The sequence below is a fragment of the Pristis pectinata genome, chromosome 19 (assembly GCF_009764475.1).
Source record: "Pristis pectinata isolate sPriPec2 chromosome 19, sPriPec2.1.pri, whole genome shotgun sequence".
NCBI lineage: Eukaryota > Metazoa > Chordata > Chondrichthyes > Rhinopristiformes > Pristidae > Pristis > Pristis pectinata.
The window spans coordinates 23,143,447-23,155,875 of NC_067423.1; the positions used below are offsets into that span (position 1 = coordinate 23,143,447).

General features: G+C 39.5%; 1 protein-coding gene across 2 annotated transcripts in view; it reads right to left on the reverse strand.

The window, feature by feature from the left end:
* The window catches only part of LOC127580329 (voltage-dependent calcium channel subunit alpha-2/delta-1), a 532,630-nt gene extending 528,819 nt beyond the window's left edge, over nucleotides 1–3,811 (reverse strand). For both annotated transcript variants that reach the window (XM_052033643.1, XM_052033642.1), the window contains exon 1: nucleotides 3,178–3,811. In XM_052033643.1, coding sequence (XP_051889603.1) covers nucleotides 3,178–3,275 — 98 coding nt within the window. In that variant the 5' untranslated portion in view covers nucleotides 3,276–3,811. The remainder of the gene's footprint in view (nucleotides 1–3,177) is intronic.
* Between the last annotated feature and the right edge of the window lie 8,618 nt (nucleotides 3,812–12,429).

Sequence of the window (12,429 nt, forward strand, 5' to 3'; positions counted from 1 at the left end):
TGCAGTGAAGCAAAAGCTAGCACATAAGTTGCAAGTTTTGATTAGTGCTTAAAATAATGGGGCAAGAAATAGGTTAATTATCTTTCCAGATCTAACATAGATCAAGTGTAGAATGAGAAAACTTCATTTAAATGACACCTCCCACATCCCTTTCAAGATATTCTAATTTGCTTTACAGCCAATAACACACTTTTGAAATGCAGTCATTATTGTAAAAATGGAAATGCATCCAAATTACATACAGCGAATTCTCTTTTAATAATGTTGACTTGATATCGCTTAACACACTGGGGATAATTCTCACATTCTTTTCCAAATTAGTGCCCTGGGATCTTTTACATCCATGTTAGAGAGCTTGAGTTTAGCAGCTCATCCTCAAAATAACAATTCTGTCAGTGTAGCACTTCTTCAGGCCTGAGTTAGAGTGTACCCTAAATTTTTGTGCTCATATTTCCATAGTGGGACTCAATCCAACATCTTCTGACTCAGAGGAGAAGTGCTGCAGACTTAACCACAGTGACACTCCAAGTGAAGTGAGATAAGATGCTGGGTTGTTTTGGTATTTAAAGAGTTAATGCTGATGTTCTGGACAATGCCACTGATCGCTAGGACAGCTGATAACTTCTCTGCTTCTTTATTTAGGCAACTCCAACATGGCAGGCAAATTCTTCCTAAAATATAAATCTGAGCACACGCACTAGCTAACAGATTTAAAAATATACCACTGCAGATTAACAGTGACGGAAAGATGGCCCCATTCCTACAAGCACTAAAATCCCGGTAGCTGTGAACACATGGCCGGATACAACCTCACACCACCAAAATGCAAAGTTTAGTGCAGAAACAGTCTTGCAAATAACAAGCCAAAGACTGAGATAATCTAACCACAGCATACAGCCAGTAGCTATCATTGAAGATAATGCCCAATACTTAATTAAAAAATGACAGTGGCATGGAAGCAAATTGGTCTTTACCCACACATCTTCCAGCTGAAATAATACATAGTACATGATAAATAAATTTACATCGAATTACTCAATCCCAATCTCCCCTGGGGCTCCTACCAAATTAGAAACCACCCATTCTCAGACTAAGGTCCACCTGTCTCAAAGAGCCATTAGATTCCTTGAATCTCCAAGTCCAAACCCCGTGCCAGCTCTAGGATTGCATGCCAAATCCAGTACGAGTTGGCCAGACAGACACTACGTACTCTGCTCAGGTTCTTCAACTTTGCAGTAGCCTAGGTCTGTTCTCAGCAAGATTCTTTCAGCTTCATTTCTATAGGGTCAGAAATTGTGTTGTATTTATTCTCTGGCCTTCCTATAACTTGCATAACCAATGGTCAAGAGGAAATACAGGCAAATTTGAGCTGCATAAAATATTTGTTAAAAACAATCCCCAGGCTGAGACAAGAAGCACTGCTCTCACACACCTCCTAGTGGCTTGCTGTGACCCTCCAAGAACAGGATCACCATCCATCCCCATGAACCAATATTGGAGGCAGAGAGGAATGGACTAATTTCTTTGAATGAGAATACTGGGGGAAAGCTGTAACCAAATCTTCACATGCAGGATCAAACAGAACTAAACTATAATAAAGGCAAACACTGGAATGGCAAATGTGTAGTTTTATATCACTCTTAGAAATAGATCAGAACACCAGAATTTGCTACAGCTTCTTATGTGTCATGAGCAGAAACTGGCAGCGTGCCGTAATGTTTCTCCAATAAAAAAAATTATATTATAGACACAACAACATCAAGCTAAGTGGCTCTAAGTTATCATTCTGTTCCGGGGCTTTTGCCTGTAGAGATTTTCTTTGCCCGCAGCAAACCCAGAAGATGTTTCAATTAATGCTACGGATCTTGAGTGCAAAACAGACAGGCCCAAATTTCTTGACAGGACAAGACAACGTGCTTCAGAGGAGGGTCAGTTCTTTATCGGGCACAAAACATTTGCTATATTTTGTTACCAATCAAATAATTTTACTAGCAACTGCACGCGCCTGCAAAACAACCTCTACACAACCGTGCAGCACAAGGATTGCTCTGTTTAAAGAAGGACCCTGCTGGGTCTTTCACTGAGGTGAAAATAATGTCACGTTCTGGATTAGAATATGCCTGGGGTTATATTACAAAACCATCATGGCCCTGCCACACCATGCCATCCAAGCATGAGTGTGCTGTACCTTGATAGCAGCTCATGAAGGTTAATGCCTGAAAACTGCTTCTGCTGCCTCTTCCTTCAAAAGGTTAACCGTGTTATCTTAATGAACAAAGTTTATTTTTAGGAGGAGGAGAGATAATAACGGTCACTATATCATCTTATCCTACCCAATATTAAAAATCACTCCCTCCAATCCAATCGCCCCTATCATCCTGGCTACTTGCACGATTCTGGACCTACGAACATATGCGCTCTGCTCGATTCTTCGTGAGAAAGTAACCGAGTAGCCTGTCACTTGCTGACAGAATATGTAGGGACAAGATGTAAATGTTCTCACTGTGTTCACATGACATGCAAGTGATGCAACAATACACTTCACCATAGTGGGCTAATTGTACCTTTTGTTTATAAACAAAAGAAAAAAAGTGTCAAAAAATTCTTCACACAGACACGGCTCTATTAATACCAAGTGTCCATCAAAGGAAGCTGACACCAGCTAAGGCAAACCTTCCTCCCATCAACTACCTACGTGCTCGTCTGAACTTTTTCAACAAGTTCCTTTCAACATAATGATCCCTTAAATTCTGATGAACAAAGCCATCCCTCCATAAAATATGGCAGCTCGTTCTGAATCACTCACAACCTTTTTTTAAGGTTAAATATCTGTTTCCAAACGGCTTTAAACTTTTGAGGGTCTGGCTTTGCTGATCAATGAAGTGGTTGAACATATATTTTGTGTGCACACATAGGTCAGCCAAAGGAGGAGAGTTTCTTTCAACGTATTAACATATCTCTAGGTCACTGATCCGGCGGCCAGATTGCAAATGCATCCCAAGATTTCCTTCCCTCGCTACTACTGCACGCTTTTTTTAAATCACTGAGACACGCCGTGGGCTCCAGTAAAGCCCCATTATAACAGTCGTTAAGACAAGCGCCAGAGACAGCGGGCACCACACACACACACACACACAGTTACAAGGACAAGCAGCAGACTGATTTGTTGTTACTTACTCGTTCGCTGGAGGAAAGCTTTCTTGCGATGTACAAGATAGCATCAGGCACAACTGTATAACTGCTATTAGACAGACTGAGCTCCTGGACGCAGCCATCTTCCACTGTGAATGTATCTCACAAACAAAGTGCGAGGGAAGATAAATGAATCCCCCCAAAATAAACAAATCTGTCCCAAGTTAAATTTCAGGGAGCTGACAACAGGGGGAGGGGGGGGGGGAAAGGAGGTTCCAGCAAGAGCGAGAAATGATGATAATCTCAAACTATAACATTAGCAGCGGATCTGAAGAGCCGCCATCAGCCCCGGTTCCATCTCCAAACAGCTTAGTTTTGTTTTTGTTTTTTTCTTTCTCTCTCTTGGGTCGAGATTTGTCCTGGGATTGTGCAGGGCGCTGGTGATCTCCGGTGTCCTGGGCCCCCGGTGCCCTGCTGCAGCCGCCCTCTGACACCGGTTTCAGCGATTCCCCTCTATCCCCTTGGTCCCGCACTAGTTTCCATACAAGGAATACCAGGAACACACACACACACACGCTCGCTGCTCCGTCTGCTGTCGGAGAGCCAGCGGCTGATCGCTGTCACAGAATCATCGCACCAAACGTTGGTTTATATCGGCGCTGTTAAAGCGAGGTGCTGCGTCCTGAGGTGACGCTTTGCAAACAGTCATTAGGCGGCTTCATGATTGCGCTTCTTTCTCCTCGGCTCTCTCCTTTGACAATCACGTTTCTTTAAAAAAAACAACTAACACGTTTTTAATTACAATCGATGAGTCAAAAAGCTAAGTACACACCAACCACAGGCTGCACACTTCAGCTCTGGGGAGTGTGCCAGACCCTGTTATAACCTATCCTAACGGGAAACAATACCCATGCCATATGGCAGCAGTTCGCTCTTTGATATACGTATCTTTCAGTTTGAGATGTGCAACTGCGGAATAAAATCCCTTTCCAAAGGCTACCTTTCAGCAATGTAGGATATACAATATACAATTATTGTTGCTTTAATGATTGAATCATGTGACTGACTGCTCTCTGGGCTGCAACGTGTGCAATAAAGTTCCAGAGGCAGTCTGTGTTAGGGCTTTTGAAAAAAACAATATACACCACATACGGGTGGTTCAGCTGGGAGCTGTTACCTCATAGCTCAAGTGACTTGGGTTCAATCCTGACCTCCGGTGCTCTTTGTATGGAGTTTGCAAGTTCCCCCTGTGACTGTGCGGGTTTCTTCTCTGGTTGATGGGCTACCTGGCAAATGTAATTTGGCCCTTGAGTGTAGGTGATTGGTAGAATCTGGGGGGTGGAATTGAAGGGAACGTGGAGAGAATAAAACAACATTCTTGGAAATGGGTATTTGGCGGTTGGCATAGGCTTGGTGGGCCAAAGGGCCTGTTTCCATGCTGTATGACTCTATGACTTTATTTGTGTGGTCTCCTGGTCTCTGCCACAGTTTGCACACATATTCTTTACAAACTGCAGAGTTGGGTCAGCAATAAAGTCACTGCACTAACTGATGAGCTCATCCTGTCTAATTTACAAAACATGCTGGATCTAACAGCATGAAAGATGACATCTGTGGAAATGGCCTCTAAAAATGCCAAAGAATTTCACCTGGCATAGAAGGTTAGTGTAAGCACGGATTCCAGACTGATGGTAGGGACAGTGGGTGGCAACTCTGATGATGAGCTGGGGGTTACATGGGTGTGAGTGGTGAAAAGCAGGTGTGGTGGAAAAACTGGGGATCATTACAATGGGGCAACACACAAAGCACTGGAGGAACTCAGCAGGTCAGGCAGCACCTACGGAGACAAGTGAACAGTCAGCGTTTCGAGTCGAGGGCTCCATCTGGACAGCCAATTATAATCCAGATGAATTGGAATTGGTTATTATTGTCACATGTACAGTGAAAAGCTTGTCTTGCATACCATTCATGCAGATCAATTCATTACACAGTGCATTGAGGTAGTACAAGGTAAAATAATAAAAGAGTGCAGAATAAAGTGTAACGGCTACAGAGAAAGTGTAGTGCAGGGTCTCGGCCCACTCGACTGTCCATTTCCCTCCATAGATGCTACCTGACCTTTGAGTTCCTCCAGTGCTTTGTGTGTTGCTCCAGATTCCAACATTGTCACCATTACAATGGGACTCATTTAGCACATCAGTCAGTGCAACAAGGCATTTTAATCATAGAAAACAAGGGCATCTACTCTTTGTACACCATGCTAAACAGAGAAGAGCAAGTCAAAATATTGGTAGTCGAGCAATGTCCCAATGAAAGGGAAACAACTGCTGTCATACACCACAGAAAAGAAGTTTACATAACATTGAGGAGGATGACCAAGGAAGGATTGTATTTTCAATGGCATATACACCACTAGTAGTGATATATAAACACAGCAATTTCAAAATTAAGGTAAAAATTAACAATCAAGTCACAGTCACAGCTGCAGACTGCTTCATCATGGGAAGGCTTATGTAGTTCAGGAAGGTGCTATTAATTAGAAGTATATTGAGGGTGAGAACATATTCTGACCACACCCTGAGAACATTAGGACAGCATTACGCATTTATTCTGAAAAAAAATATCTTCATACAGAAAGAAGTGAATTAAGTAGGTCTGTGAGCAGATGAAAAAAGGTTGCACCTAGTTAGAGGAAGTTGAAACTATCATCAGAGCCATTAAACTGAAAAATGTTGCTGTGTTCGAGTCCTTTCTTGGTATGATCCAATACCACACCCAAATTCTACAGAATTTTACCGTAGTGTTGACTCCACTTTGGCAACCATTAAAGAAACAAAACCGTGATGGTGGAGTAAAGACAATCAAAGGATGCACAATTTGTGCAAAAAAAAGTCTGAGCAGCAAGTCCTTTGTGATGTATTATTATATCAACCATGTGTTCCTGTATGTTTATGATTCTTCTAACTAGAGGGTTGGGCTGTGGTTAGCCATGCCGAGGACAGTGGCCGTCAGAAATCTATTACTTACATCTCATGCACACTGATCAAAAAGCAAGGAAAAATTACATCGGTAGAGAAGGAGGTGCTGCTGATTTGGATTTACAGGATTTTAATAATTCTTTCCAGGAAGAACATTTGTTCTAGTTCCTGACCACAAGACTTCAATGTCCATTCTAGGGCTGGCACAATATGCTCTGTGACATTCATGTCAATGCTGGCCTGGGAGGGAAGGTCATCCTGCATCAGATTCCATAGCCTAGAAGTTAGGAGGAAAGACTTAACAAATTTCAATGACATCCTTCCAGCCACTACTTAAGTGATTAAAAACATAAGGTTAATGCTTGTAAAGAGACTAATTTGTTGTGAACTTTTGTCTGCTAATTTATCAGCTATAATTAGCTTAACTCTGCCACAATTCAAGCTTTTGTAGGGAAGATTTTATATCTTGAGCATATTAAAAGTGAAGTCTGAGTATAATAAATTGACATCAAATCAGTAACAAAATAATTTACCATCCTCAACTCCACATGATCACAACCTTTTCAAGGGAGAAACACCATGAAATCAGCCTAAAGTTAAATTTCTTGTTTCAGTGAATTAGTTAAGATCCTTAAGGATAGAGAATGGATAACATTCCCATATTTAACCCTCAATATCAATGAGTGTGATAAAGGACAGTACTCAGTCACAGGCACACTGCCACCTAGTTTTTCCATATGTAAACTTCTATGACTTCAAAAATGCCTCCTGTCAGTTAAAATGATCTTGTGTTAAATACAGCATGACACGTGCCCTGGCAAAGAATTCTTGCCTGAAAATAAGGTACAGTAAAGGATGCTACAATTATATTTCAAGTTTTTCAAGACTTTGTCCATGAAATTGGATATAGCTGTTCTGGTACAGTGTCGGGATGACTCACTCCCAAATTCGTTCTGGATTGGCAGAAGGTAATTTTACTTTGTATCAATAATATTATTCCACAAAAAGCTCATTACTATTATTATATCTTAATAAGAAAGTCAATTTCACTTTGAATTTGACAATATTATTTGGTTTAAGCAGAAACCCAGCTATTTTCACATCCTCCAATAATCCCATTTTTTATTCTCTCTGCATTCCCATCAATGCCCCCCAGATTCTACCAATCACCTGCATACTGGGAGCAATTTACAGTGGCCAATTAACCTGTCAACCTGCATATTTTTGGGATACAGGAGGAAACCAGGGCAGACAGAGGAAATCCACGCAGTCACAGGGAGAACACACAGACAGCACCCAAGGTCAGGATTGAACCTGGGTCATGGCACTGTGAGACAGTGGCTTTACCAGCTGCACCACTGTCCTGCCCCCAAAGTAATAGATACATCAATAAGTCTGTTATTTAAATTGAATTGTGAGGGTCAAAATGAATAAATAATATAGAAGACTAGAAACAAAATGCTTTCTTTTATAAGGGAGAGTATATTGTTGAATAGATTAAAAACAGATTTGTTTAGTATCATTGTTCAATAGAGTACAGAAGGAGATCACTTTGTCTATGAGTGGTTGAGTTTGCATCTCTTATGGGACTGGCAATTGACAAAAACACTTCAGTGGATGCAGTCAATTGTATCTGTGTATGTGTACGCATGTGTGTGTTGTGCATGTTGTGTGAGAGGGAAAGAGGTAGAGTTTTTCTTGATTACTTTAGGCAAGTGTGAATTATGCATAGTCTTATACAAAAGATTAAATAGGAGAGATGAAATCCATGATTTATTAGATGATGCATGATGCATAGAAACACAAGAACATAAGAAAAGGAAGCAGGACTGGACCATGCAGACCTTTGCACCTGCTCAGCTGATCAATACTTTCTTGTAGAACCCTCATGTAGCTTGATTCCCTTAATATCTAAAAATCTATTGATCTCTGTCCTGAATATTCTCAGCAACTGAGCCTCCACAGCCCTCTGGGGTGGTGAATTCCACCATCTCTGTGATGAAGAAACCTCTTCTCCTTTAAGTACTGAATGGCCAACCCCTTATTTTGAGACTGATCCCTGGTTCATGACTCCCCAGCCAGGGGAAACGTCCACTCTGCATCTATCCCATCAAACCCTGTAAGAATTCTGTATGTTTCAATGAAATTACCTCATTGTTCTAAACAAGACAGTAAACGCCTCGCCTGTTTAATCTCTTAATCTTTCCTCATATGACAAACCCACGATCCCAGGAATCAATTTGTTCAACCTTCGCTGTATTCCTTCTGTCACAAATATCTTCCCTTAGGCAGGAAACTGGATATGTACACAATATTCCAGATACACTTACGCTAGGGCTCAATACAATAAGAGTAAGACAATTCTACTTTTATTCTCAAATTCTTTTGCAATAAAGCCCTACTCATTGTTTGCTTTCCTGACTGATTGCTGAATTTACAAGTTAATCTTCTGTAATTTTTGCACAGAGATACCCAGATCTGAACACCAATGCCTTTTTAATACTCATTATTTAAAAAATACGCTGCCTTTCTATTTTATTCTACTAAAGTGAATGACATCCATTTTTCCACATCATGTTCCATCTGCTACATGTTAGCTCCTTCATTTAGCCTGTCTATATCCACCTAAAGCTTCTCTGCACCTTCCTCACTGCCCATACTGCCATTTAACTTGATAGCAAACGTAGATACATTATACTTGGACCTTGATCAAAATCATTCAAGTAGATTGTGAACAGTGTAGCACCAGCACCAATTTCCGTGGAACCCATGAGTCACAGCCTCCATAACTAAATACGAACCAGTTATTCCTACTCTCCATTTTCTCTTTACTAATTAATCCTAAATCCTTGCATCATTTTACCCCCAATACCATGTGCCCTCATTTTGTTTAATAGCCTCTTATTGAACCTTATTGAAAACTTCTGGATACCACATCAGTTCTATCTATTCTGCTTGAAATCTTATCTATTCTGCTTCTACCACATCTTATCTATTCTGCTTGATATCACCTACAAAAATTGCAACAGACATATCAGACAGGAATTTTCTTTCATAAGTCCATGTTGTCTGTGTCAAGTCCTATAATTATTTTTCAAGTACTCGGTTACATATTGTTTAATAATAAATTTCACTTTTTCTCTACTGATGTTAGACTAACTAGTATATAGTTCTCTGTTTTCTTTCTCCTCCCATCTTAAGTAGTGTGGTTATATTTGCTCCTTTCCGATATGTGGGAACCATTCTAGAATCTATGAAATTTTGGAACATGACAGCCAGAACATTCAAGATTTCAACAGCCACCTCCTTCCAAACCCAAGGATGCAGGTCAATGTGTCCTTAGTATTTCTCAGCTTTATGTCCTGTCAATGTTGCTGATAATTGATTTTCACTAACACAAATTTCTTTGAGTTCCTCATCTACTTTAGACTTTTAGTCCTCCACTGTTTCTGACTGATCTTTTTGTGTCTTCTACCATGAAGACAGAAACAAATTATATTGATTTCTTTGTTCAGGGGACTTTGCTTCAGAGTTCAATCACTTTGATGTGATAAACATGCAGCCAAAGACAGAATCCCATTTAAGTAACCTGAAACTCATACTTCCTTAATTCATACCATTTCCCAAAGACATTCCTAAAAACTGTATATATTTTATCAGTACTTTAGCCATATAAAGACTACAATAACATTATAGTAACCTGAAACTCATACTTCTTTAATTCATACCATTTCCAAAAGACATTCCTAAAAACTGTATATACTTTATCAGTACTTTAGCCATATAAAGACTACAATAACATTATATATATAGACTTGCCACTGGGATAGTTAAAGCTATACTTGCCTGATAAGATTATGACTTGAAAATTTAATCAAAATGTTCTTGGTCTTTATATTAGGAATCACTCAACTGTCGTCATTTTTTCAGCTTTGAAAAATTGAGACAATTACAATTTCAGCCCACGACCAAATTTAGAAAATCCATCAAGTTCACCACAGCTCTAATGGCATTTTAACATTTTCATGATATTTTCTATGCATCATAAGTGATTTTCATGGCCATATAAAAGTAGTTGACTACTTTCACATTGCTATTTTTATTCCTGTGTTCCTAAGGTTAGAGATCTAATTAGATCAACTGCATTAACTTTTCTTTCATTGATGGTTTGGACCCATAATTCACAAACCTCATGGTGAATGCCTTTCCTATGAGTTAAGGAACTATAATTTTCAATATGGATTGCAAGCAATAATCCATCTTTGTGACTTGTTGCTTTTAATTTTTTCAGAAGTGGATTAAATAATTTAAAATCAGTTAAAAAGAAACATGAGCAATAATCCCAAAATATGAATTTTGGTATTTATTCCCATAAGGAGAATGAGGAAGCATTTGCTCTGTAAAACAAGGCTGATTATTGTTCAGGAAAACCTTACTGTTCCCAGATCTGATGCACTGTAACCAGGACCTTGTGCGGCATTTTTACTTTGGAAATTTGAGCACTGGCAAAGAGCAATTCTCAGAACAAACGTTCCTCAAAGATTCCCTCACATTCTTCAAAAGCCATTATATTTCCCCACTGCCTTTTGGGAAATTAATTCCTCATTGTCACAATCTTCTGCGGAAAGTAGCTAAATCTAAAAGATGTACGTCTCTTCTAATTTTGAGTCGATATAACTGTTGGAGTCTAAAGCAACTTTTATCATATTATTGGGGTTCAGTTGAGTTAGTCCATCTAAAATCATAATTGATTAAGGAGTAGCTCTCATTTTCTTGTGAAGAAACAAACATGAGCTCTTCATCTTCCCTTTATGTTAAGAATCATTCTGGTTTCATGCTCCTGCACAGTCACCGGTCCCTGGATATCCTTGTAATAAATGTGGCAACAAGATCTGTACATGTTACATACAATGTCATTCCAGTATCCTGTACAGATTCATTAACACCCCCTGAAATTTAGGCTTTATCTCTCATCGTAACATCAGAGTAGATTTTTTATTACTGCTAAATAATGGACGGTTGGTGTTAAAAAGCTTTCCACGTTCTGCTCCTATATTGTGTCCTGAACGTATGAGCCATTGAGTTTATATTCCTGCTGCTTATTCCCCTTTCCTAATCTCATTACCTTGTGGTTTTCCATATTTATTATGATTTGCCACTCATCTGTCCACCTCCCAGCTTATCAGGCCTTTAAATATGCACTTGACCTTTATTGTTTGAAATTCTACTCCACTCCTAACTTTCTGTCATCTGCAAACCTAAATAATATTTTTTACTCCCACAGCCTTTGAATCATTCACATGGTGCATTAAAAACATAAGTTCCCTCACTGGTCTCTGTGATTACTGCTGGGGACCCTGCATGATTGTGACTCAGCTCCATTCAAGGGCAGTACTCTTGTTTTAAAAGGTTCAACCAATTTTCACCGGTTCAGAAGCCACCTCTTAATTCATGACCTCTTACATTCTGAACTAGTGGCTTTAATGGCAAAGTTCTTACTTAAATCTAAGTGAATAAAATTGTCAGCTGCGTCCTTCCTTCCATAAATGCTTGATAATCCTTTTTACAAAACCACTTACTCATTTGCTGGTCCTCAATGCAACATAAACAGGAAGACGCTAAGGAGAGGTGTTTTATTTCCTCAGAGTAGCAAAGAAGAAATTGAAGACTGACTCACTCTTGTGAGCCTCTTTATGGCTATTACAATGCGTCACTAGCAGATGGCTGAGAGTAGGTCAATATGCATTAAGCAAACTAGCAATAAAAAAGAACAAAAGCTGCTGTGAATACACAGCAGGTGGTTGGTGAAGGGCAAGGTCAACTTCCAACCTTCAGGATGTCATCATAAAGCTCAATGGTTACCGAAAAGGGTTGCAGACATTAGTGAAAGTTTGGAATGTAACACATCTCCAAAGACTTCTGTTTATAAAACTATCCTTTCTGATGCAGATCCTTCATCAGTTTTGTACAGACCACACCTAGAAACTAGTGTTTTGTTGCTCTTTACATATATATCAATATACATTTCCAGTATTTCCTGCTCTTTTCCATTTCCTATTTTTTTCTGTCTGTGATATAGATCACCCTCTCCAGGACACCAAAAGGTAAGAGGAAACCTTGGAATTAAGTAAATGAACTTTAATTTTCAAAATCATACAGTAAGTGAATGGATGGATGGGGGCAGGACAGAAGAAAATCTAAAACTTGGAGGCTGCTCACATTCGTACAGAAATGAGTTCAGTTTATTGATGGCAAGGGTTTGAGAGAAACATTTTCCTCACCATCAAAATATTAAACATTGGGACAATAAAGAATGCCC